We start from the raw sequence: 25,479 nt of genomic DNA, 5'->3' as shown, positions 1-25,479 counted from the left end.
AATCTTTATTATGACAGCATATTTAAAAGGTCAACAGGGACATTTTACACTCAATGAAAAAGTTTCAGTAAAATATAAAGGATCATTATCAATGCTAGTAGCAGAATATCAAAGTGAAATGTGATCAAAACACTACAGAAAACAGTGCAATGTGTCACCAGCTAACAATTAGTGCTGTTAAATTAGTGAAATTATAATAGCAAAAGATTTACAAATAACAGTGATTGACTTTTTTTTTAAATATACATCTGTGTTATTTGCCCACAGCCATCTTTGGAATAAGCAAGTGCAGTTTCAGTCAGAGGGGAAGTTCCATAACACAAGGTTACAAAATTTTCTTCCTCGATTTGCTTTTCCTGGTTGTCTTCACAACATTGAGCACCTATGTGTTTGCAACCAGGTCTCAGTCAAGGGAAAAAAAAAAAAACAGTACCATCGCAGATTGTATTTGGAGCTCAGATTAATTTGCTGATTGCTTAAAATGAGTCCCTAGCAGCAGGTGGATCTGGCCCGCTTGCTGTTCACTCCCCTGCATTCCTCCAGATCCACCGTCGGAGACTCCTGGTTCTCATGCCTCTTCCTCAGGATGGAAGGCAGCACCAGATCAAACAGCGTCTCAAACAAAGCGTCCACTTTATAGCCGGTTTTGGCACTTGTCTCGAAGCACATCTTCTCTGCAGGGAGGCTGTTCTTTTCATCCAGGCCTTTATATCGCAGTATTCTCCCATAAAGAGCCACCGCGTCCTCCCGTGTTACCTGTTTGTGGAGCACCAAGCCAGAGAGGGATGCAGGGGAGTCTGGGGGAGTGGGGCAAGCAGACAACACTTGTGGTTCTGTCCTTTCTTCCTCACATTTGGGTCGGCCCTCAGAGAGTCCATCTGAGTGCTCGGACAGTTGGGCTTTAAGATCAGTGAGATCAGCCTTGTTGCCCACAATAGCATAGATGCAGTCATGGTTAGCGGTGTCCGTCAGGGAGAGGAAGCGCTCCTCCAGCTCAGCTAGGCTCTGCCAGTTGGTGACGTCGTAGGTGAGGATGACTGCGGCTGCACCTCTGCAGTACATGGAGCCCAGACCGTGGAACTGCTCCCGGCCTGAGAAGATAGAAGACAGCTTGAAATGAAGAGGGTGAATTATGCTGTTTGGGGGGGGGGGGTTCTGGTACTTAGAAATCTTTTTTGTTAAAGTAAAAAGTTTGCAAAATTACTAAAAGAGCAAATAAAAATCTACATCACCATGTAACACTTTTTTTTAACATCAGTTGATCAGTTTAGATTACATCAAACCAGTAAGGAAGAGCTGGATCAGCCTTTCAGCCAATCAGAGCAGACTTTAAAGACGCTGCAGAAATACAGTTTTCATAGATACTTTTTTTTTTTTAACATTCAAATATATAAAGCCATTGTAAAAGAGCCTCAAATAAAATAATAAATGAGTGAATCAGGATACGCTGGGCTCAACAAAAAGCACAGCAGAAGCACAGAGTGGAGTTTTGTGCAGGACAGTCAGCAGTTTGAAAACAGAAACAACCCTTGTTGTTAAAATATGCAGGATTCTTGAAAGGCCACATTGTGTATGGGGTATTACCGCTGTGTACAAGAATTGGTAATACATTCAGTTGTCCACTAATTAGATATGCTTAGCTAAAACTAACAACTACTAAAACAACAGTCCAGCAACAAACCCCACATTTATGAAGGTTCCTAAATGACAGCGTCGCTGGATAAACAACTAATGACGTTTGTCAAGGGTCAGATTGTAGCAGGGCTGTCTCATTAGGAAACATTTTCACCTCGACTTCCCCGGGGTTTATTTTCAACAATAAAGCTGCTGTTCAATATAGCAAATAACCAACTGATGATTTGTTAGCCTTGTTCTAACGGCCCATAAGCTTGAGACCTAAAAATAAAGAATAGAATCACAAAAGACACAACATCACAATTTTCCAGCACCCTTAGAGTCTCAAATGAGTTTTTACTTCAATTGCTTTATGATGACCTGTACTAATAAATTAATAAATAGTTCTATCACTTAAAGGTTTCCTGGATTTCATCACATTTAGACTTTTTTTTAACTCTTTTCTCATGTCTAATAAGGTCAAGTTGTGTCAGTAAGCTCCAACCTGGTTTAACTGAAATTAAAAAAGAAAAATCAGTTTTTGACCAATAAATCTCTCAGCTCAGGTGAGTGAGAGAACCATCATCTGAGTTCTCCTACTTCCAGAAAATGTTGCATGTAAATTTTTAGGTAACAGGTTGAAGCAGGGAGAGTCAAGCCTTCTTGCCATAACCCCATCATGTGACCTACGAGGAACAGGTTGTGCAATTTAAAGCTTAAAGCTCAAGTTTGCATAAAAACGGAAAAATGATCTAATTATGAGAAATCAACAGATGTTTTGTATTATGCCAATCCAAAAAAAACTTTCCACCAGACCCTCTAACTGCCGCTCTTTCACATGAAAATGGAAGAATAGTTTTAAAGTGACTCCGCAGCGCTGATCCAGCATTTTTCCACCACACTGACTGAACTAAAGCAACAGCGGACTGTCACAGAGGTCAGGGAATAAGGCAACACAGACAGGAAATAGCTCACTGGTGACACAGCTGGCCTTTCCCTATCTCTGTGGCTCAACAACTACATTTCTAAAGTGTGTATTTACCCAAAAAGGTTTACTGTAACTCATGTTTACACAATACTGGAATGTGGAGCAGTTCTGAGATTATTCCTGCAGCAACTGGATTAATTATTCAGCAGAAATTTAGTCCTACAATTTATTCTCTATGACACACACATAACGAAACTAGATTATATGCATCTATACCAATAACAGTCTGCAAGCACAGCATGTCAATATAAACATCTCGTACCAAGTGTCAAGCATGGTGGCAGAGAGGTAATGGTCTGGGCTTGCTTTTCAGCCCCAGGTGCTGGGACTTTGCACTTATTGAGTCAACCATGAACTCTTCTGTAGACCAAAGTTAAAACAGTCAAATGTGGGACCATCTGTTTGAGGGTTAAAGTTTAGCTGAAACTGGGTCACGCAACAGGACAGTGATCCCAAACACAGCAGCAAATCTGCAAGAGAACAGCTTTGTTTTTTTTTAAAAAGAGGGAAAAATCAAGTGTTGCAATGATTCAAAGTCCAGATTGCAATCTGATTGAAAGTTGTGGAGGGACCTTAAAACAGTATAAACAAACAGCTGCAAACTTTAATAAACAACATTGTAAAGAAAAGGGGGTCAAAATTCCTCCACAGCAATGTGAGAGACTGATTCCATACAAAAAAATTTAAAATTAAAATAATTATTTGAAGTTATTGCCGCTTCACGTTCTCTAAGCATCTGGGTCATGGTGTAAACTTAACATTTTAAAAAACTTATCTCCAACTTGCCACTCGTCTCCTCTCCACCATCTGCTAGATGTACCTCTGAGAGCTTTAAACATTAGACTTGAGACGATCTGCTGAATAAACTGTGTTATAAAACAGTTTCTAAATTACCCCAGGTGGCTTTCTGCTTTTTGTCCATTATAAACTAAGCTCATTAAAAGGCTGTTTTGAAGTCAGCCCATGTAAACGACCAAATATACGTGTTTGGCTCTGATTAAAAGCGCTAACTTCTCAGACTGACTGAATAATCATTGAGGCTTCACAATGGGACAGATAATGAAATCAACTGTGTTTGTGTCTGCCCATCAAATGATCAACAGTGGTTGTTTCTAAAGGCTCTGTCTCAGGCAGCTATTAACATAAAAATAATGATAATAAAATACAGGTTCAAGCATGTGTGAGTGTTTCTACAGATCCACACAGATGACAACAGGGTCATTTAGACTGCAATACTCCACCATTGCGCAATAAAGCACATGACAAAGCACGCAGTGATTTTAATCACACATTGTGCGTGACGAGACACTGAATTGACATCATATTTGTAGCAGGATTCAAAATAATTCTTAATGAATTGAAGTGTGTGGCCCCTGGGTTAATTTATACATGATAGGTCTTTTTTTTCCTGCCATAATACTAAATTTCCAGTTATTATGTCAACTCTGTGACTTTTGTTATTAATAAGCATATAATATTCTCAAATATGGAAATCATACATGAAAATATTTCACTTCCAGTTTCAGATTTTACTTGTGTTAGTTTTAGACACAAAACTAAAACTAACACGGTATTCACTGATAAAGTTAAACCAATAAGCTTCTAAAGTCTTGTTTTCTGTGCTACATCTGTTCCAGATCAAACCAAACCAACATGCTTTTCATTTGCCCATATTTTAGTCATTAATTAATTTGGTTTCCTTTCAAAGATTTGTGGCACAGCCTGTTTGTGCCCCGATGTGGTGGATTATCTGCTTGTTTTTCTCCTGTTTGGCCTGAAAAGGTTTGATTGTGCGAGGTTTTAAATGTCATGCTGTAGTTACTAACTGGCAGGGGAAAGTTTCCAGTCCACGGCTCTCATGTGGGAAGCCGCCTGCACCGCACAGACTGAACGGTCACATGCTGGTGATGCCTCAGGTGGCATCACGCGTTTTCAGGTAAACATTGTTGATGAACCCCAAAAAACATAGGTATGTTAACAGTTAGAAACAAACTGAGTAAAAGTTTAGAAAAATACACATGAAGGTGGAATTATTACCGGCTGTGTCCCATATTGAGATATTGTAAGGTCCCCACTGTTTGAGGAAAAACGCTCCGCCGACGGTGCTGATGGTGTCTTTGAACTTCCTCTCCATGTACCTGTGGAGCAGTGACGTCTTCCCAACGTTCATGTCCCCAAGGAGAACAACCTTGACGTCGGGTTTCTTCATCTTCGACACATCGGGCATGATAATGATGGCTCCAATCCCGCTAAAGCGGGGCTTTATTCCTTTTGAACGCGAAAACGAACCGCGGTCTAGCTTGTAAAAATCATGTTGTCAGTTCCTGCTGGAAACACCACTTTATGAACACTTGTTATTTTTTGACAACGTGACTGGGCTATGGCTCATTCTCAAATCCGTTGTCTAAAACTAAACTTCAAAAAGTAACTGCGGTGAAACAGGAAGTGAGAGAGGAACCGCAGACATGGAGATAATTTTCCCTGAGTGCTGCCTTCCAGGCTCCAAAGTCAGTAAGCGCTTTCAACGATTTACATTGTACGGCAACCCAAATGTCCAAAACCTTGCAGCAATGAATGAATGAATGAATGAATGAATAGAATTTTATTTTGTTTTTGTTGTTTTGTTTTTTTTTTGTTTGCTTGTTTTCATTATTATGCAAAAGTGTTAGTCTAGTCAATTAATTAGTCTAATTTAATCATTTCACTAACTGGAGTATTCGGAAAGTACTTCCCTTTCTTGACACATCATGTTAAGACAAGCTTAAATATTTTAATAGCGGTGAGAGACAGGAAAAAGAGGACATCTGCTCACTGTTGATTCACAAACGTATTTTTATATTTGTGTGCGTGTGTGTGTGTGTTTATGTATGTGTGTGTGTGTGGTTTTTATTTTTCCCTTAATTCTGCCATATACTACAGAAGCGTGGAGCTGTCACTCAAAAAAAAAAAAAAAAAATGAGACCTAAGTTTTATTTAATTGAATTAAGACAGAAAAAAGTTTTTAGCAAGTGTTTGCTCAATTTAAATCTGATAGCTACCATGTCATTAATACGTTACTGACATGTTATGCGTTAAGAATTCACTACGACAGTTAACAAAGGAAGCATTTCATCTTTATTCAGCTTGACAACAAAACCAGGAACACACATTCCAACCCCATCTTTTTCCACTTCAACCTCTTTCACTATAAAGCTGGTTGAACTAAACAGATTAACACCACACCTCACCTCTTTAAGATATTGTGCTAACCAACGTTAACATTCTTCCCATGTTTTTTTTTTTTTTTTTCTTAATTTTACTTCCTTTGATTTATTTATTTTCTTTTATGCTATTTCTGGTAATTACTTCAGAAGTTCAGTTTTATCGGCTTGCATACCACTCTGCCAAACCTGGTTCTGATGGACCAGGTGTAAAGCCTACTTGAGACTTCTCAGGAGCTTCTTCTGGATGTCTATGAGACTCTGGACTAGTTGTAGCTGCTCCACTTGGCTGTAAAGGCATGTTTACTGTCTCTGTGTGGGAAGTAGATTCGGGGAGGGGAAGAAGGTGCCGTCTGTTTCTCCTGATGGTACCAGAGGAACTGTCCACAAGATACTGTCTTCCCATTCCAAGTGGTGTGGAATGGGTGGACACTACAGTTGCTGGAGTCTTTGTATCCGTGACCCACACTTGCTTTCCTGGAGTCAGAGGGTTCAAATCTCTTACACAATGTCTACTGTTGAAAGATGCAGCATCTGTTACTCTCCTTTCCTTTTCTTTGCTGGCGACACCGTCCGTATGGAAGGTCTAACGTGAGCAGAGACAGAAGCTGGACTGTAGCCACAGGATAATAGTGTTACTAAGCCAGAAGGGCAAGATAAGGATCTGGGGCCTTCATTAGAAGTTTCTTTACAGTCTGAACATGGCACTCTGCCTCTCTTTGCGTTAAGCAAACCAAGGACTTCTGGTGATGTGTTTGAACCCATATACTCCATCATCCATTATCACTGAAGAAAAGCTCCAGGATGCCATGCCGTGCAAATATTTATTTGAGATGTATAATCAAATCCTCTGATCTGGCTGGAGTTAGCTTTGCAACTTCCACATATCTTGAATAATAATCTACCACTAATAGATAGTTGCCATCGTTCAGGCTAAATAAATCTGCCGCTGCATTTTGACAGGGCCCGTCAGGGAACTCTCTAACATCAAAGGTTTGACAGGATTAACCCTTTTCTGGATGCGGGTTTTGCAGTTGCTAACAAGTTCATTTATTTGGCTGCCTGGCCACCATACTGCTTCTCTGGCCCACTCTCTGCATTTTGTCATACCCTAGTGTCCCTTGTGGATTGAGTCCAATACCGAATTGCGCAGTCTTTAGCCCTTGAGCAGCAATCCCTCATAAACAGTGTGTAGAGCTCTCTTTGGCCAGTAGGCTTTCAAAGGCCCTGACAGCTGGCTACAATCTGACCAGCACCTGTGGCAAAATTACTTGACCTATGCACAAAACTGTCCTCTTGAAGCTTTTCTCTCAGCTGCATCAGGTAAGCTAGACTGATGGTCAGGATTTTTACAATCACATCCACATAGATGTTAGTGTCCTCCATGAGACTTTGATCACCGTCCTTTAAACTTTTGTTGACTGGTATCTGTGAAAGTGCATCAGCAGTTATCAGAGCTTTGCCTGGGGTGTGAAAGATGGAATAGTCATACCTCATTAGTCTCAGTCAAAATCTTTGACTCCTGGGAGGAAGCTCAGTTAAAGCTTGATGACCCAAAAGACTGACAAGTGGCTTGTGATCAGTTTCAAGTAAAAAATGCCTCCCAATGATAAAGTCTTTGAACCACTCACAGCCCAATATTATTCCCAAAGCTTCTTATGGCACCTGTGAATACCTCTGCTTTGTTTCAGTCATGGAGCGTGAAGCGTACGCCACAGGTCTCCACTCTTCGCTCTCCCTTTGTAAGAGAACAGCACCCAAGCCATATGATGATGCATCTGCTGACATTTTCAGCTCTTTGTTGGGGTCATACAGCATCAGGACTGGAGGTGATGTAAGGTCTTTCTTTGGCTGGTCAAACGCGGTTTGCTGTGCACAGCCCCAGACCCACTGATTCTTCTGTGAGAGTTGGTCATGCAGCGGCTTATCCTTCTCTGCCAGACCGGGGATAAATTTCCTGAGCTAACTGACCATACCACGAAAGCTGTGAACTTCTCCAATGTTCGATAGCTCTTTCGTGTTGGCAATGGCATGTGGTTTATCTGGGTCTGGCTTTACACCTTCTGTAGACAGTATGTTACTCCAGCTCACACCATGTTCAATGTAACTCCTGCTTCCTGGAGTTTGCGTAGAACTATGTAGAGTCTGATGTCATGCTCACACTGATCTTTTCCCCAGACTGATCTTTTATGTCCTCCATATGACATACAACCTCTTGTAATCCTTCTAGTATGAAGGACATACTCCGCTGGAAGTGCTCTGGAGCCAACACTATGCCGAAGGGATGTCTGTTGAAGAAGAAACAGCCAAAGGGTGTTATGAAGTTTGTGTACCTTGCAGACTCAGGGACAGGGGAATCTCCCAGAATCCTCTATTCGCGTCAGGCTTGCTGAAGACCTGAGCACCTGCAAGGGAACAAAGAGTTTGTTCAGCTGAAGGCAGGATGTTTTTCCTTGCAGACTGCTTCGTTGAAGTGAGTAAGATTGACATAGATACAAACAATGCCATTTTTGAAAGGTACACTGGAACCATGGCATAGTACCACTCTGTTGGCTCCTTGGTCCTGGAAATGAGATCAAGTTTCTCCATGTGTGTAAGCTCTGCCTTCACTTTCTCCATAAGGGGGATAAGAACGTATCTTGGAGTTACCAGGGGAAAGTACTGAATAAGCTGTGTGCACTTATGCCAACGATGATATTGTGTGATGAAATCATGCACTTATGTCCAAGTTGATATTGTTTGATGAATTCGTGATCTTGTATTTAAACAAAATGACTTACAAAAAATAAAAAATAAAATAAAAATTAGCACTGCCTCTAGCACTACATGACACCTTGGTCCAACTGGACTCACAGCAAAGTATCGGCATTGAAGAAAAAGTACCAAAAACTAATGGAATCGTATAAACTGAAAAATTTTGGGATCGCCCATCCATTCTACAAAACAACAAACGAAGACAGGACTCCAGGTCTACCATTCAACAGTGACTCCACCGTTTTATTGTTCCCCCAAAACTACAAATCTCACCAAAAAGGGCAATAGGTTGTCCACTCTGCCTACTCTTGCTACTCCTGGGGGAAGTTCAAGAGTACTCCTACTACACATCCTGCTTAACCTGCCCAAAATAGCCTATTGGAGAGCGACACAGTTGCTGTCACATCCTGTGAGCTCCAGGTGTCATAATTAGAAAGAGACATTTCATTTGGTGGCTTAATGGGGGACGGTTTGAAACTAAACAATATGCGGACATTGGCCAATATATCAAGGCATTAGAAACACACGTAATCCCGATTTACTTAGGCTGAGAATATACCTGCTATTAAATATGCATATGGGACACTGTTACAAGAAGAATATGCAATGTATTTCATATTAGTACAATAAAATGTCAAATATTACCTTTGAAAGACAGAAAAGGGCAGAAAAGTCCATTATATTGTCAACATTTTTCTTGTCTTCACATATATTTACAAAACCCAGTTAGTAAGTTTATTTATATAACATATAATGAACGTCACTTTAAAAGTGTCTGCAAGGGATTGTGGAATATAAATTATTTCCTTTTCTCACAAAAGATGCTTCAGTGTTTTGTATGTTAAAGGAAGAACTGAACTGAAACTCCATTCCTAATTATTGAGAACTTAAATACTACTTCCGGGTCATTTCAATTTCTTTTCTTTTTTTACTTGAGGCTGCACCTGATAGTGTTAGCCATAGATAGCTACAATAACATCTATGGTGATAGCTAGTCTGTTTAGATGTTGGAGTGTCCGAGGAGCCCTTAAACACATCATAACGTTCTCTTCCTGTACTGCTGCACTGCGAACGCCTCATGATCAGGATCTCTTGTGTACACTTTTCAGCGTTGAAACGTTTAGGTAAGGAGTGTGTACAGCGAGGGTGGTCTTTCGCGAGTGGGGAAGCTCAGTGTCGATGGCTGCAGTTAGGCTAACCGTGACAATATGCCTCAGCAGATTCAGACTCAATTCGCCGTTTTCTTGATCACAGTTGCACTGGCAATTATCGCCTCTTTCATCTTTTTGGATAAAAAAGGTAATGTGAAGAAAATCATAGGAAATTTTATTTCAGAACACATTCTAGTTATGCCATTAGCTAACCAACAGACTAATTTCTTGTGCCCGAGCAGCTGAATGGTGCCTTAGCAATCAGGGTCTTTAGGACCCCGCAGACACCTACCATACGTCCACTGGGCGGAGAACCAGGCGGAGAAAGGTGAAACTGACCTCAGAGGACTGATCAGAGGTCAGTTTGGGAATTTCCCAATGAGGACAAAACATGTGAAAACTGCCAGGGACACTGAACCCCAATCAGCTCATCCAAAAGTACTAGCTACGCATTTTTATAACGACGTGGAGGGAGAAAACAGAATGCTAAGGTTTAGCTAGCATACAAAGAGTTGACATATACACGCTATTGTTATGATTCTAAAGTTTAATATAATAATTATTCCACCCTCAAGTCCTCCTGAGCGATCAAAATGGCCAATGGATGGTGTTTGGGTTAGCGACGCCCCGCAGCTTTGATGCAGCAAAGAGCAAAGATCCAGATCAGACGTCCATCATAATCTGCAGTGTCAACATCCCCAGACAACTCCTTTGGGTGGAGGTTATGCTGTAAACCAGATTGTCTGGATTAGCTATGCAAGCAAACACAACGCGGGGCTTCTTGTGGTCGGACGTAGAAACGAGGACCTTGTTAAACATCTGGGGGGAGCAGGACATTCAGGTGGCGCTAGATGGAAACTTCAGAAATAGCTTCGTGTACCGCGACGTTTCCCGCAGGCTGGGAGTGATGGGGTTTGAAAGGACTCCGGAACAATGCAGAGTGCGGATCAAAAGCCTCAAAAGACAGTACCTGTTAGCGAAAGAGGGGAATCTGCGGAACAATGGACAGTATCACAAGATATGTAAGTTTTATGACACTATGGAGAGGATTTTGAGCAACCGACCGGTACTTGACCCGCAGGAGCTGATGGATAGTGGGCAGGGAGTGGAGGAGGCCGGGGAAGGCCTGGAGGAGGATGGAGAGGATGCTCAGGATGCATACCTGGAGAGCACAAGAGAATGTCCTTATCCTGCTGAGACTGAGGTGAAGCTGGAGTATCCAACTGTCCCCATCCCTATTCCAGTTAAAGTGACAGTGGGCAATAACAGTGAGTGCACCTAATGTGTCTACATTTATTTGCTCTTCAGAGTTCTAAATTGTTTATAAAATGGCTAGGGTTTATGTGCATCAGTTCACATAATGTCCAACGCTTTTGTCTTCCAGGCACCACAGTAAAACCACACAACAGCAACCAGTCAGTGTGTAATTTGTCAACGAGAACGCCTAAAAGGCCCAGAAAACGGCGTTCAAACTTTCCCATGGAGAAACTTATGGAGCAGTTCTTGGAGCAGAGTGCCCAAGCTGAAGACAGCTTTTATCGCATGGAGGAACAGCGGCTGCAAGCGGAGGATCGCCGTCGTGAAGCTGAGCATGCCAGGGAGCTGCACATGCTTCAGATGCTTGGTCAGATGTTCTCCGGCATCTCCTCAGCCAGGCCCAGCTCAGCTGCCACTCCCACCAAGACTGCCCCTCCCCGCCCTCCGGTCATCTCCACTGCCTCCTCGTCACATGCACGTGGCCTATCCAGTCAACACAAACGCCCTTCACCCCAGACAGACTGTTTCAACCAACAGACCCAACTGTTGAACACAGACCCACAGACATTAGGTATTATCTCCAGCATCATGTGTTAGGCCTTGAGGTGGAAGGTGTGAAGATAAATTTAAAGACAGTCGGGGGGCAGTCACTTATTCATCTTAATATTAAGTTGTGTTATTTCACCGTTTTCTTGACCAACATTTGACATTTTGTGTCTTTGAGATATTATTGGAAAAACTGCTTGACACTGTTGCAGACTAATGTAATATTTCACAGTTTAAAAGCTCTCACTTTGTCTCATTAGTGTTTGAGCGCTACTACAGTTTGGGCTCTTCATCACACAAAGGCATGGATGATGACATCTTTTCACTAGTAAAGAGCATAGTTCCTCCACTGACATCTAAAAAGCACAAGGGACAAGATGGACGTATTGGGATCATTGGCGGATGCCAAGAGTATGTCTCCTAAAGACCAGGCCTTCCTCAATATTAACATCATGTATGAAACATTTGCCCTAATATTTTTTCCATTTCACTCCCTAAAGCTATACCGGTGCACCATACTTTGCCGCCATCTCCGCACTGAAAGTGGTAGGTTGCGATTGAGATTACTTACCGCTGCTACTCAGTTTTAATCTTTAAGTCATAACAACATCTTTTTCTCTTTTCCAGGGAGCTGACTTGTCTCATGTGTTCTGCACCAAAGATGCTGCTACTGTGATCAAATCGTACAGTCCAGAACTCATAGTTCATCCTGTTCTGTAAGTACAAATCCACTTGGGTTGGTAATTACTGTTGTGTAACTTTGACTTGGTTTTCAGGTGCTGGTAGCTCTGATACCTAGTTCCTCAACAAGAAGTTGTTGAAGGTCAAGTTAAAGCTTGTATTGGGCACTCTATGTTTTTTCTACAAATATCCAGGGTTTCTTGTAATCTTTTAAAGTGATTTTGAGCAATAGTTCTCCAGGCTTTCCTATTGTTTCTCACTTTTCTTTTGACATTTTTACTCATTTTCACTCCTGTCATTGTCCTTAACCATTAAAAAAATCAGCCTCTTGGAAAGACAAAAAATATATTTAGCTGCATCTACCGAAAGTGTCAATAATTCTTCAAGTAATAAACAATTTCAATCTTTAGAAATACTTAATGATTGTTTCTTTTATAGTATTATTCTCTTAATTTTTATTCATAATTTCATTCAAAGACATCCAACACATCTATTATGTGTCTTTGTTTGTGTGTATCAAGGGACAGTCCTAATGCTGTGGAAGAAATAGAAAAGTGGCTCCCAAGACTTCACAGCCTTGTAGTGGGACCAGGACTCGGCAGAGAAGACGTTTTACTGAAAACAGCCAAGGCATGTGGATTATATTCACTCATCTTTGAACTCAAAAGTCTCTTAAACTAGCTATTGTCCATAAGCTCAAAAATGTCTTAGGTGTGTTTTTAATTCTAGCTGGATAGAATACGCACTTTAGAAAAGAGCGTACGTGTTGCTTTGAGTTATTTGTATCTGTTAACATAAGACAATGTGTGTTCCAGCGTTGGAAAAAGAAAAAGATTTAACATTTCATGTAGAGTAATAAACTATTAAAAAGGAAGGAAATATTTGTTGATTTTATTATTTCTTCCATTTTTAAAATACCAATTGGTGTATTATACATTGTTGGATAGCCTGATTAGTCACCTTTACAACTTTGTATAATTGTTAGGATCAAGTTTCTGTAAAAGGAGCAGCACATCTAAAAGTGTGGGTAGTGGCCCCCCAAAAATGTGATGCTTCCCTGCCACATTGTCCTGTTGATATTCACTCATTTTGTGTTGCTTGGCCACACGTATTGGTCCTTTTTACTATTTTTATACTGTCAGGCACTTAAGTAGCATGAGGAAGATCCATACATAGCTGAAACAGCTTGGTACTTCCTCTTCTTGCTCATCACTAGCCTGGTCACACTTTGCTGTGGGATGGCATCCTATTCCTTTACCAGGTCAGTTTGAAGGTTGTGTTGGTCACCTTAGCAACATATGCCCAAACTCATCCCAGTGTTCACATGGATTGAGGTCTGGCCTCACAGCAGGTTATCCCGTCCTCTCTGTTGTCAAATTCTGTGAGGATCCTGACTGAGTGTTGTCATCCTGGAGGATGAAGGTATGCCCCAGATTCTGGAGATATGTGATAACTGGTTGAAGAATCTCATTCCAGTATGTCTGTTTATCAATCAGGTGCCAGTCATACATCGATGACTGGTACATACCTGGCAGCACATCTCAAAGCAAGAGTGAATATTTACAGGAGAATGTTGCAGAGAAGTTTGACACATTTTTTAGGGCACTCGCAACAAGTTTTGCTCTACAAATTCCACAAATGCACATTTCTTACAAGTTATATCTTGTTGTAAAGTTGACTAATCAGGCTTCCCAACGATGTAAAATGAACATTAATTGGTGTTGTTAAGGGGGAGAGATGATCGACTAAACAAATCTTCTTTTTGTGTGACATTTGTACATGCTTGATTCTGTTTTGTGTGTTGGACATGAAAGATAACAAACTGGTGTGTCTCTTTCAGGAAGTGATTGAAAGATCCAAAGCGAAAGATATTCCTATAGTCATTGATGCAGTAAGTTTTGACAAAAAATTGCATTCCAGTTGTTGAACAGATTGGGTTTTTATTTACAGAGTCATACAGACTTTTGTTGTTTTCCGCAGGACGGATTATGGTTAGTTACACAGCAACCATCTGTTATTCAAGGGTACCAGAAGGGTATCCTCACACCTAACTTCATGGAGTTCACCCGACTGTATGAGGCACTGGTGCGTCTCTTGGTAGAGCTCTGTTACTTGCAAGTTAATGGCATGTAGAATAATGACTGTGTTAATGTGTGTTTCATCTTTTCTGTCATTGTTTCAGCACCACGAGCCCATGAATGCCAGCGACCATCAACGCAGCGTCATGCAACTCAGTGGAGTTATGGGCAACATCACTCTGGTGCTTAAGGGTGAACGGGATCTCATTTCGGATGGCAGCAAAGGTTGGTGCCAAAAACAAATTTTAGTCTCATTACTGATCATTTTTATTTTTGTAAATCACTAATTATATTTAGTTTGAGAGGTTTTGAGGTTCTTTTTTTGTGCCCTTAAGTCATGTGTCATTGTTTCTAGTGTACTCATGCAGTGTTGAGGGCAGCGGGAGAAGATGTGGTGGACAAGGTGATCTCCTGTCTGGATCTATGGGAGTGCTGGCTCACTGGGCTCATGCTGCCTCTGCAATGGGAGTGATCAGAAGGTGAAGAAGCCTCTTTGGAACTTTTTGCGTTATATTTTAGTCATGTTGTAGTCACATTTCTGTGGGATTGAAAAGATGACATTGAAAATATTTTAAGATCTTTTTATTTGATGGAACGCAATTTAATGGTTATTTTATGGTTAAACAATACGAATGGAATTAATCAAAACAGATTAACGTTCATCTAGATTTAATGAAATTAGATATGTATATGTTCATCCCTAATTTTTAATTTGATTTGTTTTTCAGTGTGAATCCATCAGTGGTTGCAGCATTTGGTGCCTGTTCACTCACTAGACAGTGCAACAATCAAGCGTTTCAGCGACACGGCAGGTCCACCACCACCTCAGACATGATTCAAGAGATTGGCCCAGTCTTCAGGAAGCTGTTTGAAAGCTGAGAACTGTCAACAATCCAATTTGTTGTATAAAGCTATACAGTCAATGTTTAAATTTGATATCTGGACACAGCCTTAGAGTGCTGAAGAAATGTGATGATCAGCAGGCTAAATTTTAGTGTCAACTGTGGACTATTGCTCCAGCGAAGGCACCAGGATCTGGTGGACAAAAATGCACACTGATGTGTTATTGTAAGTGTATCAAATGAAACTATAAAAAGAAAACCCAACAAACATAATTCAGTCTCTGAAACAGTATGTAGAATGTGTTCACATCAAATGTGTCGAGGTAGCCAAATTCTTCACAGCCATCCAAAGAGATTAAGGCAGTTTGATTAATAAGTTAAAACCATAAGCTTGTTTGAATAATAAAATAAAAGTAAATTAGATTTTGTGTGTGGATTGTTTTGTGAAAGTAGGCTGCATGTGTGGTAATTAAACGCCTCTGTTACAGCCACAGGGTGGCGACACTGACTTTAAATATTAGAAACGTCACCGCAAGCAAAGTCAGATGAGGAGTTGGATGCCAGACAGTAATATTTTGCTATTGGCTATCATAAAGTAATCTTCGGTGTTATTCACAACTCTCATTTTTACATTTCATTGCAAGAAATACGATGTGTCAGTTGGACGAACGTCTCGAAATGGTTTATGCTGGTCAAAGTTTACTGTGGTAAGAAAATTAACTTAGTCAACGCTTATTGTATTAATAACGTCTGTGCTTTTCGTGTTGTCATGAGTCATCGAAAAAAAGAAACGGTACACACTCTTCAGTAAACTACAATTGTCATTGTACCAACAATCATTGGCGCTCAGCGATGCAGCGCATGCGCACAGCTGGAATTGGCCAGGCACGTTAGCAGTTTGTCGGCTACAAGGCTACAAGCTGTTCTTCACTGTAGTTACACAACCTAGCAACAAAAGCGACAACGGCATCACGAAGGGAAGGTTGGCTACGGAAAAAATATCCAGGGGTAAGATTATCTGTGTGCCACTTGTCTACTACATGCAAGTCTTGTGGTTTGCTTTTGTTTGGATTTGTGCCACGTTTAGTAACGTTATAAGCTAGCAGGCTAATTTAGCTAACATACGGAAAAAAGAACACGAAAAAATAAACAACTTAAAGTGATTCTAGCCTGTGTAGTTTGTTTATGCAATGTTATGTGGTGAAATGAAATAACGGTATGGGATTTACTTTACGTTGTAGTGTATTTGGGTGACTGTAGAGTTTACTCCGAGCGTTGACAAATTTTACTCTCATGGTCATATCACGATGACATTTCTTTAAACCTTTAGCGCTGTCAGACAAAGACTAAACCCAGCTAATAGTGTATATGAAATTAAATTTTTAGATTATGATTATTTTAGATTATGTGGGGTAATAGACAGATTTTAACTTGTAAACAGAGGTGATAAACGTTACTCTACGTTGACTAACGTAAACTCAGCAGCCAAATACGTTGACAACAGTTAGCATTGCCTAGCATAACTCACACGACCTCAGTTGTTGATGAAAATGTTAAAAGTAAGTTATTAACTTTGTAATGGTGGATTTTCTGGTGGTCTGACTAATCATTACTCACGTGCAGCCCAAGTAACCGTAAAATTCTTTGGGAAAATTAGCTTGCTAACATTACTGTTATCTTCTCTGGTGCGGCGAAGACTTGAATGCAAACTCCAGATGTGCACCAGCGGCACTTCAATAGATGTACAAACCCGAAGGCACTCAGAAATTACATTCATATTCAGCTGATTGGATACTAACGTAATTGTCGTGTAGATAGATTGTTTACTTGCCGCTATTTTAAGATGACAACTCTTCCAACTTTAACATTTCGACCTGCATTGTCTGCATTCCTAAGTATTTTCAGGTGGTTCATATGGAAATTACACTGGCATTCCAATAATACTTAATAACTGCTGCTAATAAGTAATCGTTTCCATGGGAAGACATTCATGTGCAAATTAAGCTTCAAAGGGCAGTGCAGAAATGAATAATGCTTTTATTATAACAGGTGTAGGAGTGTCCAGGGGTAAAGACGACCCACAATGTTGAACCCAACCAATGGTGACCAAGGCCATGTTGTTGTCAACTATGTGGAGGAGTATTTGGATCTGGTGGAGTCGCTGCCATTTGACTTGCAGAGGAGTGTCTCCCTCATGAAAGAAATTGATGCCAAGTATCAAGGTACAGAATTTAACAAAATGGTTAATGGACACTGATGTTAACATGTATCTGTAGTACTTTTAGCTTTCTAGTCAGAGCTGTTAAGTGAACACAACTTTAGAAATAACAGGTTCATACAATATTTATATGTAAGCACTATGTAAAGCTATATGAGCACAAGAATGTATAATCAACTGCAGCAATAATCGTTGTAAATCAATTATGTGCAAAAGGTAGTTGCATGTTTTCCCTAGTCATGTTCTAAACTGATTTCAGTAATCTGGTGGCCAACATATAGAATTAACATTTGATATTTAGTGTCAAAGTATTATTTTTTATCAGAATTTATTGGCTGAAAATTGCAAAACCAACAATGTAGTGGAAAAAGTTGTCATACAGATAAAGTAAAACAGTCAAAAACTGAAAAAGTCCAGTGTTCTACGACAGGATTCCTTGTATAATTTATTCACTCATTTTGATGAGAAAATAATTTATCATATTAATAATAAGAATTAATAATATAAACTTTGTTAAAGTGACATGAGTAGAGTTCACAGTTCTGACACCCTGAGGGAAGAAGCTCCTCCCGAGTCTCTCTGTGTTCGCCTTAATGAGCTTTCAGCGCCGGCCAGAGCACAGCCACTTGAACAGATTGTTGTTAGGATGATGAGGGTCTCTCATGGTCCTGTTTGCTCTGGCTGTTTGTCTCATGAAGATGTCCTGGAGGGTGGGGAGTTTTATACCCATGGTGGGCTGTGCTGACCTCAGCACCCTCTGCAGGGCCCTCCGGTCAAGACCAGTACTGTTGCCCGTACCACTGGGTGATGTTCCCATACCACATGTTGATGTGTAATGCAACACAACATACTGCACTGACATTATGCCACCATTGTAACCATTTAAAGTACACAGGACAAGCATTACTTGCAAACTTCCGCTGTACCTCTGTAACCTCCTCTCTGTTTGCTCAGTTACACTCCTCAAAGTGGTTACTTTTTAATGTTCCCAGAGTTGCAACAGAATTGGGAAAAACTGCATTCTCTTATTCAGCACCTTGGGGATGGAATAATCTACAGAAAGAGGTTAAACTAGAAACACCATGTCCATGAATTAATTTAAAGCTTCTATAAAGAATGTGGTGATGGAGACATGTGCTTGTTTTCCTTGAGATATTTTTATGACTGTGTACTTGTTTTATTATGAAAATGTATATTATAATATGTATGCTGCATTTACTCTGTGGTTTGGCTGCTACCTTGGCCAGGTCTCTCTTGAAAAAGAGATTTTGAATCTCAATGGGACCTCCTGGTTAATTAAAGGTTAAATAAAAGAAAATAAATAGAGTAGCATATTACTAAGAGGGGTGTGTGCTCAGCTTCTTTGAACAACATGCTTACTTATTCACCAAAGTCTCAGAAAACATCCTGATACCACACACAGCTGGCAAGAAAATCAGTTATGACACGCAACGTTTTCAATGTTGAAATTCTTTTTTTGTGTACTTCTCTGAGCTGATATATTTCTTCTTGATATTGTGGGCAGATGTTCTGAAGGAGCTTGATGATGTCTATGAACGGTATCGTCGTGAATCTGACTCCCTTCAGAGACGCAAGCTACAGTTATCCATTCAAAGAGCACTGATCCGCAGTCAGGAACTTGGAGATGAGAAGATCCAGATTGCTGGTCAAATGGTATGATCCAATTATTCTGCTCATTGGCAAATTATCTTTTCTGAATGTGTGCAGCTGATGAGGAAAGAGCAGTCCTTGCATGTTATTTTATTTTGTGTTCATATTTACACCTAGTTTAAATCAGAAGGAAGGAAAACAAACAAAAAGAACTAAAGAGCTCATCTTTATAATAAATACTGAATAAGCTCATTCAGGATGGTACAATGAGACACAGTGTGTAACCTTGCATGTTATATGTCAAAGTTACACCAGGCTGTGTCTGTTGCACATGGCCTTAAAAAAATGGTTTGTTCTGCATTTCAGGTGGAGTTGGTTGAAAATCGAACACGACAAATTGACTGGCATTCTGAACTTCTCGTCTCCTCTCAAGAAGTTACAGAAAGTCATGTACCTACTGCAACATCCATGACCACAACTGCAGCATCTTTAATGTCCTCCTCATCTGCAATAGTCACCCCAGGCAAACCTGGCCACCACGACAAGAAACGCGAGGAGGTCACCCCTGGCTCAGGTGGCGGAGACAAAGCTGGAGGGAAACGCTCCAGACGTCAGAAAAATGGAGAAAGTCGAGAAAGTTACGGGGGTGTGGATCATGCTGAGGAAGTGGGGGCATCACGGGAAAAGAAGGCCAAAACATCTTCCAAGAAGAAGAAACGGTCAAAAGGAAAGTCGGAGAGGGAAGTGTCGCCTCCGGACCTGCCTATAGATCCAGACGAGCCAACATACTGCCTGTGTGAGCAGGTGTCCTATGGAGAGATGATTGGCTGCGATAATGATGAATGTCCCATTGAGTGGTTCCACTTCTCTTGTGTTGGGCTGCATCATAAGCCCAAAGGCAAGTGGTATTGCCCAAAGTGTAGAGGTGAGAATGAAAAGACCATGGACAAGGCCCTTGAGAGGGCCAAAAAGGAGAGGGCATACAACAGGTAGCTCACTCTGCCTTTCCCAGTGAACACTATTATGTTCAATTTAATTTTATGTCGTGGTTTCATTTAAAATACTGTTATAAGAGTATTGTATTGATGAGATGACTCTTGGTAAAATATTTTTGTAATTGCTTGATAGCTGAGAAACAGGATGTTCCTCCATTTGGTTCATAATATTTGTAAAGAATTAACACAAATCTATACAGGACTACGTGCATGTTTTTAAAATGCTATCCTACACTTACATCTGTCTTTGTTACCATCATGCATGCAGCATCACGTGCTAAAATATCTACTCATTTAACAAATAAAAATGTCTGAACTTGCAGGTTATATATTTATATATATATATATATATATATATATATATATATATATATATATATATATATATAAAATGTTTTTTTTGTAATATAGCAGCCTGGTGATAATAGTAAACACCCAGTTTAGAGTAAACCTGTGAGATTTCAGATGTCAAACACTTTAAACTACATTGATCAGAAAAGTCTGACACGTCAACAGCTATGGTCACTGCTTTTTTTTCCAGCAGCGTATGGATGTAGAATTAGGTTTTTTTTCCTGGTATCAACAGTATTTTTCATGGTTAAATGTCAGTCTAGGTAATTACAGTTGATTATCCTTTCAGTGTGAAAGTCTTTATTTTACTCTAAGTTGAGCTTGCAGTGCTGTGAAAGTGACATTTGAATAAGTGGGACTGCAGTGTTTTCAAAAGGAAACAGTTTGTACAAGTCGGAGAATTTAAGCAAGAACATCTGTATCCAGTAGCTGACCTTTCTCATACAAGCAGAATTTCATGATCATTTTGACTTTTGCTACAGTCATCTATCCAGTTAAACTCCCAGTGCAGTCGGGCTGGGTATCACCACCAATTTCCGGAAACGATTCAATTCCCAAAAGCCTGATTCAGTTTAATCCAATTTGATTCCATATCCATTCATTTAGTTATTTATCTAACACCAGTAGTTCTTGAATATTAAAATATTCTCAGATAACTATTTTTTAAAAATAAAACACTGGGTTTAATATAACCAGAATCAGATTTCTGGGTGAGATCAGGTGATTGTAATAATCGGATGCACTTCTTTAATAATTCCCAGTTCACAGCCAGAAATGCTGTGATAAAAAAAAAAGTGAAGGTTTTTAAATGTCATGATGAAGACTGTTTCTTTCAGTGGAGTCGTTTTAAGTATTATTAAAGTTGATCTCTGAGATAACATGTCGTTAAAACTTAGAGAATATTGGACCTGTTTGAAGCTGCAATAAGACTCAAATTACTACAGTAATGGTAAATTCAACTTGTTCAGCTGTGCGCATTTATATTCGGCATGAATACATTCGTTCAGCGTAACACTGGTGCATGAGAAAAACTCTGACCGCACCTCACTGGAGCGAGAGTTCCCATCGTCACTACCCTGGGAGCAGTAAAAAAAAAAAAACTAACTTCAGCTGGTTGACATTTTCCAACGGTTGGTCAGTTGAAAAAAAATGTATAAAAAAAGAAATCAATGTCCAATTTTTTTAAAAATTGATAATGGATTAATTAAATTTAACGATGGATTAATTGAATTAAAATAAATTCTTTCTTTTTTTTAATCCCAGCTATTTAGAGCAGACCTAATTATTAGCAAGACATACAAAACTGCAGTTTCAGTAACTGGTCAGCATAACACAGATTATTTAACACGGATCATAGTTTTAAAATAAATTATAAAAATGACAATTTAAAAAAAAAGTCGCATGTATGGATGATTTTGCCTTTATTTACAAGGACTGGAAAAAGTGACAAGGGGACAACCAGTGCAAAATCTGTACATAATTTCAGTTGCAGTTTTCTTTATATACACGAGAACTGAACAGGATTGTGAATACTCGTATGTCATGCATGTAACAGTTCACAACACAGCAAAGACACGGTGTCAAGATGCCTGATCAAGCTGTAGTCCATGATTCTCAGGCGGCTCATCATTTCACTGCCTTGTGAAAACAAACTGCCATAACAGGTGCACAACACAAAGAGAGAGAGAAAAAAAAGAACCCTTGACTTAATTAATGCACTCCTCATAGACATTTAGCAGAAGTCAAGGGGAGCTACAACAGCACGTAAGAACACCAGATTTTTTTGGATAATGGCCATCAAGTCCAAACTGACAAAGCATCAAGGCAAGATTCAGTACATTGCCCTTGATGCATTAGAAAAGGGGGGTAAGATATATAAAAAAAGAGAGAAAAAAAACGGTAAAGGGTAAATGAAGGTAAAGTGCATAAAAGCTTAAAATTAAAAAGGTGTAGGGGCAAAAATGAAGACATACTCCACTAAAACCTGCAGCACACAGCTCAACACAGGAGAGAGCAGCCATGAGGATTGTCAGGTCAACTGTCCCTCCAGCTTTGCTCTACGATAGCGGACACACGCTTCTCATACTCCCGCTTGTTCTCCTGGTACAGCTGCGCTGCCTGACTATTGGCTGGACTGTTGGGGTTCGGTTCATCAAGCAGGGACTGGAGAAAAATAAATGCAGAAGCTTAAATGCTACAAATTCTTTTAGCCAAAGAGACCGTTTTGCCCCATCTAAACATTTAAAATTATGCATCTCGTTTTTCACTATATGACATCATGTTCTCAGCACTAAATGCAAACAAAAAAAAAAAAAAAAAAAAAAGACCATACAATTTCTGTTTTCTGTAGACTTTGAACCAATTCTCTAACTGTAGTATTAATAAAAGGCTACTATTAGCCTTAAAGCTTTATAAATTAATTCATAGAACATTATTCAGTCATTTGTCATTTGATGGACAAATTACAAGTCCCTTTAGCATCTTTCCATTTCTAAAATATTATTGTCTGCTTTCCATAATCTTTTATGATTCTTGTAATATATTTAAATTTTCTATGAAAAAAAACATTTTTCCATTGGTTAATATACCAAAAAATTCATGGATTCAGTTGGAGAAAAATATTTAAATAACAAATTACCACATTTATACAATATAGTTCTATGATTTTGTAAATGTAGATTTTTACCTGGATAGATGTAAGAATAGAAGACACATCATAAGTGGGACTCCAACGATTCTGTAGGATGTCTAGACATATACTGCCATCTGCATAGACTGCAGACAAAAGACACAATTATACACCACCCACATGTCTCAGCAACACTATAATGTAAGAACAAAGTTAAATACTCTCACCATTTGGATGAAACATCTTTGAGACAAATCGTACTGTGGGGGGTTTGTTGGGATATTCTTCAGTGAATTCTACAATGAGTTTAAATGTACCTGAGGCAAAAAAAAAAAAAAAAAAACAGAGGAAGACCTTAATTAAACCTGACTGAGAAGAGAGGCAGAGAACCAAAAAAAAGTAATGATTTGTCATGAAGTAAAATGCAAATCTGTGCACAGAAAAAGTGCAGCTACTGAATAGCTGCTGTTGAAAAACTAACTTACAAATAAACATACATTTATATTTGCAACACTTAAGGTAAAATATTAAAATCATTTTTATTTAATAGATTATCAACATTTCAGATCATTTTAAGACAATCTAATGTGTCTAAAAAAACTGATAAAGATAAAAAAAAACAATTCTGAAAAGGTTTTGTTGGCTGGACTGACACAAGACGACATCTTACAAGTGTTATTTTGATATCATTACTTTATGCACTAAGAAGTTAAGATACTTACCATCCTCAAAGGGAGTTCCTTCAGGGCTGTGAGATTTGAAGAAGAGAAAAGGAAGGTTATTTATTCAACAGCTGACAACCCAACGTCTATACATTGAAAACACATTTTCGTTTCTTACCCAAAAATGACTGCATTCCACACCATGATGTTGTTTTCGGACGGAGCACCACTGACACCAGCTGGAGGATCTTCTTGTAGCCTTGGTAAAACCAAAAGAATATTATAGCTAAACCTCACCACTTAATAATAAGCTAGATTTTTTTCAGTGTTCAATATTATTATCATGACACTTCATCATTTAGACATAGTTGACTTGAACAATGGAAACAAATATTAACACAACTATGCAATTTTAATATTCATTTATGTGATGCAACATGATATCATGACTAAAAAGTTAGTAACCTAAGTGTGGGGCCAGACCTTTAATATGCCAGTTTAAATTCTCTTATTTAATTGACCTTATTGGATTTTAAGTTAGCTTTGTACAACAAGCCTGTGAACATATTATTTCTCATTCTTCCAAGTTGTCCAATCACTATCCCACTAAATCCACATGGAAGAATCATATATCTTATACACCTGTTCAAAAGCTTGTCAAGCAGCACTCCTAAAACAATATTCTTACACGGTTGCAAGTTGCAACCATTTTCTATACTTTCACAGAAATGCACAGGAGTTTTAGCTTATAGCAAGCCACGCCTCTCCCAACACCTGGCACGGCCTGTCCAAAAATTCCTGACCTGTCCTGGTTTTCTATGAACTTAAAATATTTGGTTCCATAAAGGTAAATGAGACCAGTGAAATTAAAATCAACTTCAATCAACGCTAAAGTAAGCAGACCTACTAGAGATATGTAGCTGTCATGCAATGAAGCTGGCTTTAAATAAGGAAACAACATTTTTCGTGAACAAAGTGTTCCGTTACTGTCAGGACATGACGCTTGGTTGATGCTGACCGCACAAAATGCAGCCGCCGTGTGCATATTGTCGTTTCTGCTCTGATTCTATATTTTTCTTTTTAGAGGCAATAACTGTACTTTCAGTTTCTGATACTAAATCTCCCTTCACAAAAATCTGCCCTTATTTATCTTTACTGTCAAAATCGATCAACTTGGAACCGTTTAAATTAGTCAGCCATGCTGTCAGCTATTTAATGTTGAAATCAAAAGGATATTTAACTTAAATTACTCTACCTTTGTCTGCAGTAATTGTATTTTGACCATGAATAAGTGGCTTTCCTGACACACCACACGGGCATTTAAATGCTAGCTAGTTAAGAGCTGCTAGCAGTCGTAAATTGTAACCCTAGTAGGCTAACATGTCTCAACTAGCGCTGTTAGCTTCAAGGCATTTCTGGTCTCTGAATATTTTAACACTATTTCTTATCAATTATTCACGTTCACAGAAGCACAATATGAGAAAATATGGCTACGTTTAGACTGTGCTTGGCCATGAAATAGAATCTTCCAGATTTTGCTAAAACACAAGGATTAGCTTTACCGAGCTAACTAAAGCTAAGCTAATGTTAGCTGTTTTGACAAATCAGCTAACCAACGTTATCGGCATAATTTCAGCCCATCAACTCACCGCTTAAAATCTCTCATAAGTCTTCTTCTAGCCGGAGTGGACATAGCTTTACTTGTTAAATAGTTATCGACAACACCACTGTGTTGACGGAAGCCTATATGATCAAAACGTTATTTTGTAGTTAGTGCTTCTTTTTTACAAGTTCACAGTAATCCTAATCACGGGTCCGACGTTTTCTGTTGCTCTCTTGATAACCCTGACTCTCCGGTTAGCTCAGATAGATTTACAGGACGATACCATTTACCAAGGGAGG

At 39.4% G+C, this 25,479-nt stretch overlaps 4 protein-coding genes across 11 annotated transcripts; 2 read left to right on the top strand and 2 right to left on the bottom strand.

The window, feature by feature from the left end:
• Positions 1–241: 241 nt before the first annotated feature.
• rab20 (RAB20, member RAS oncogene family) lies at positions 242–5,106 on the bottom strand. The gene is made up of 2 exons (XM_042001590.1): positions 4,640–5,106; positions 242–1,091 (listed from the first exon to the last, which is right to left on the bottom strand). The coding sequence occupies exons 1-2, from the start codon at positions 4,827–4,829 to the stop codon at positions 490–492; spliced, it is 792 nt and encodes a 263-aa protein (XP_041857524.1). The 5' UTR covers positions 4,830–5,106; the 3' UTR covers positions 242–489.
• naxd (NAD(P)HX dehydratase) lies at positions 4,264–15,534 on the top strand. 7 transcript variants are annotated; one of them, XM_042001582.1, is made up of 12 exons: positions 4,264–4,538; positions 10,789–10,975; positions 11,092–11,535; positions 11,771–11,921; positions 12,011–12,056; positions 12,138–12,226; positions 12,713–12,821; positions 14,032–14,082; positions 14,172–14,276; positions 14,374–14,494; positions 14,625–14,748; positions 14,998–15,534. In XM_042001582.1, the coding sequence occupies exons 1-12, from the start codon at positions 4,461–4,463 to the stop codon at positions 15,146–15,148; spliced, it is 1,656 nt and encodes a 551-aa protein (XP_041857516.1). In that variant the 5' UTR covers positions 4,264–4,460; the 3' UTR covers positions 15,149–15,534. The 7 variants fall into 7 exon arrangements, with proteins under 7 accessions (XP_041857516.1, XP_041857517.1, XP_041857518.1 ...); XM_042001583.1 differs by lacking the exon at positions 4,264–4,538 and adding an exon at positions 8,231–8,275; XM_042001584.1 differs by lacking the exon at positions 4,264–4,538 and adding an exon at positions 9,529–9,680.
• A 149-nt stretch (positions 15,535–15,683) lies between these two features.
• On the top strand, positions 15,684–20,255 carry ing1 (inhibitor of growth family, member 1). 2 transcript variants are annotated; one of them, XM_042001589.1, is made up of 4 exons: positions 15,684–15,818; positions 17,161–17,333; positions 18,855–19,003; positions 19,307–20,255. In XM_042001589.1, exons 2-4 carry the CDS (start codon positions 17,195–17,197, stop codon positions 19,931–19,933), a joined length of 915 nt encoding a protein of 304 aa, XP_041857523.1. In that variant the 5' UTR covers positions 15,684–15,818; positions 17,161–17,194; the 3' UTR covers positions 19,934–20,255. The 2 variants fall into 2 exon arrangements, with proteins under 2 accessions (XP_041857523.1, XP_041857522.1); XM_042001588.1 differs by lacking the exon at positions 15,684–15,818 and adding an exon at positions 15,968–16,119.
• Positions 20,256–21,690: 1,435 nt separating this feature from the next.
• Positions 21,691–25,453, bottom strand: ube2al (ubiquitin conjugating enzyme E2 A, like). The gene is made up of 6 exons (XM_042001591.1): positions 25,227–25,453; positions 23,756–23,836; positions 23,638–23,663; positions 23,143–23,232; positions 22,973–23,061; positions 21,691–22,449 (listed from the first exon to the last, which is right to left on the bottom strand). The coding sequence occupies exons 1-6, from the start codon at positions 25,268–25,270 to the stop codon at positions 22,321–22,323; spliced, it is 459 nt and encodes a 152-aa protein (XP_041857525.1). The 5' UTR covers positions 25,271–25,453; the 3' UTR covers positions 21,691–22,320.
• Positions 25,454–25,479: the final 26 nt, after the last annotated feature.

This window comes from Melanotaenia boesemani, chromosome 12, assembly GCF_017639745.1.
Source record: "Melanotaenia boesemani isolate fMelBoe1 chromosome 12, fMelBoe1.pri, whole genome shotgun sequence".
Lineage (NCBI taxonomy): Eukaryota > Metazoa > Chordata > Actinopteri > Atheriniformes > Melanotaeniidae > Melanotaenia > Melanotaenia boesemani.
Note: the sequence above shows the minus strand (reverse complement) of the source record. Positions and strands in the feature narration are given on the sequence as shown.

Bases quoted from the DNA above. Each gene is read 5' to 3' on its own strand.
- naxd (XM_042001581.1), top strand. From the start codon at position 10,462: ATGCAAGCAAACACAACGCGGGGCTTCTTGTGGTCGGACGTAGAAACG. The intron at 11,922-12,010 runs GTATGTCTCCTA...CACTCCCTAAAG, and splicing joins ATCATTGGCGGATGCCAAGA to CTATACCGGTGCACCATACT. The intron at 14,495-14,624 runs GTTGGTGCCAAA...CATTGTTTCTAG, and splicing joins CATTTCGGATGGCAGCAAAG to TGTACTCATGCAGTGTTGAG.
- ing1 (XM_042001589.1), top strand. From the start codon at position 17,195: ATGTTGAACCCAACCAATGGTGACCAAGGCCATGTTGTTGTCAACTAT. The intron at 17,334-18,854 runs GTACAGAATTTA...TATTGTGGGCAG, and splicing joins AATTGATGCCAAGTATCAAG to ATGTTCTGAAGGAGCTTGAT. The intron at 19,004-19,306 runs GTATGATCCAAT...TCTGCATTTCAG, and splicing joins TCCAGATTGCTGGTCAAATG to GTGGAGTTGGTTGAAAATCG.
- rab20 (XM_042001590.1), bottom strand. From the start codon at position 4,829: ATGCCCGATGTGTCGAAGATGAAGAAACCCGACGTCAAGGTTGTTCTC. The intron at 1,092-4,639 runs GTAATAATTCCA...CTATCTTCTCAG, and splicing joins CTCAATATGGGACACAGCCG to GCCGGGAGCAGTTCCACGGT.
- ube2al (XM_042001591.1), bottom strand. From the start codon at position 25,270: ATGTCCACTCCGGCTAGAAGAAGACTTATGAGAGATTTTAAGCG. The intron at 23,837-25,226 runs GTGAGTTGATGG...GGTTTTACCAAG, and splicing joins CTTATGAGAGATTTTAAGCG to GCTACAAGAAGATCCTCCAG. The intron at 23,062-23,142 runs GTGAGAGTATTT...TTTTGTCTGCAG, and splicing joins AAAGATGTTTCATCCAAATG to TCTATGCAGATGGCAGTATA.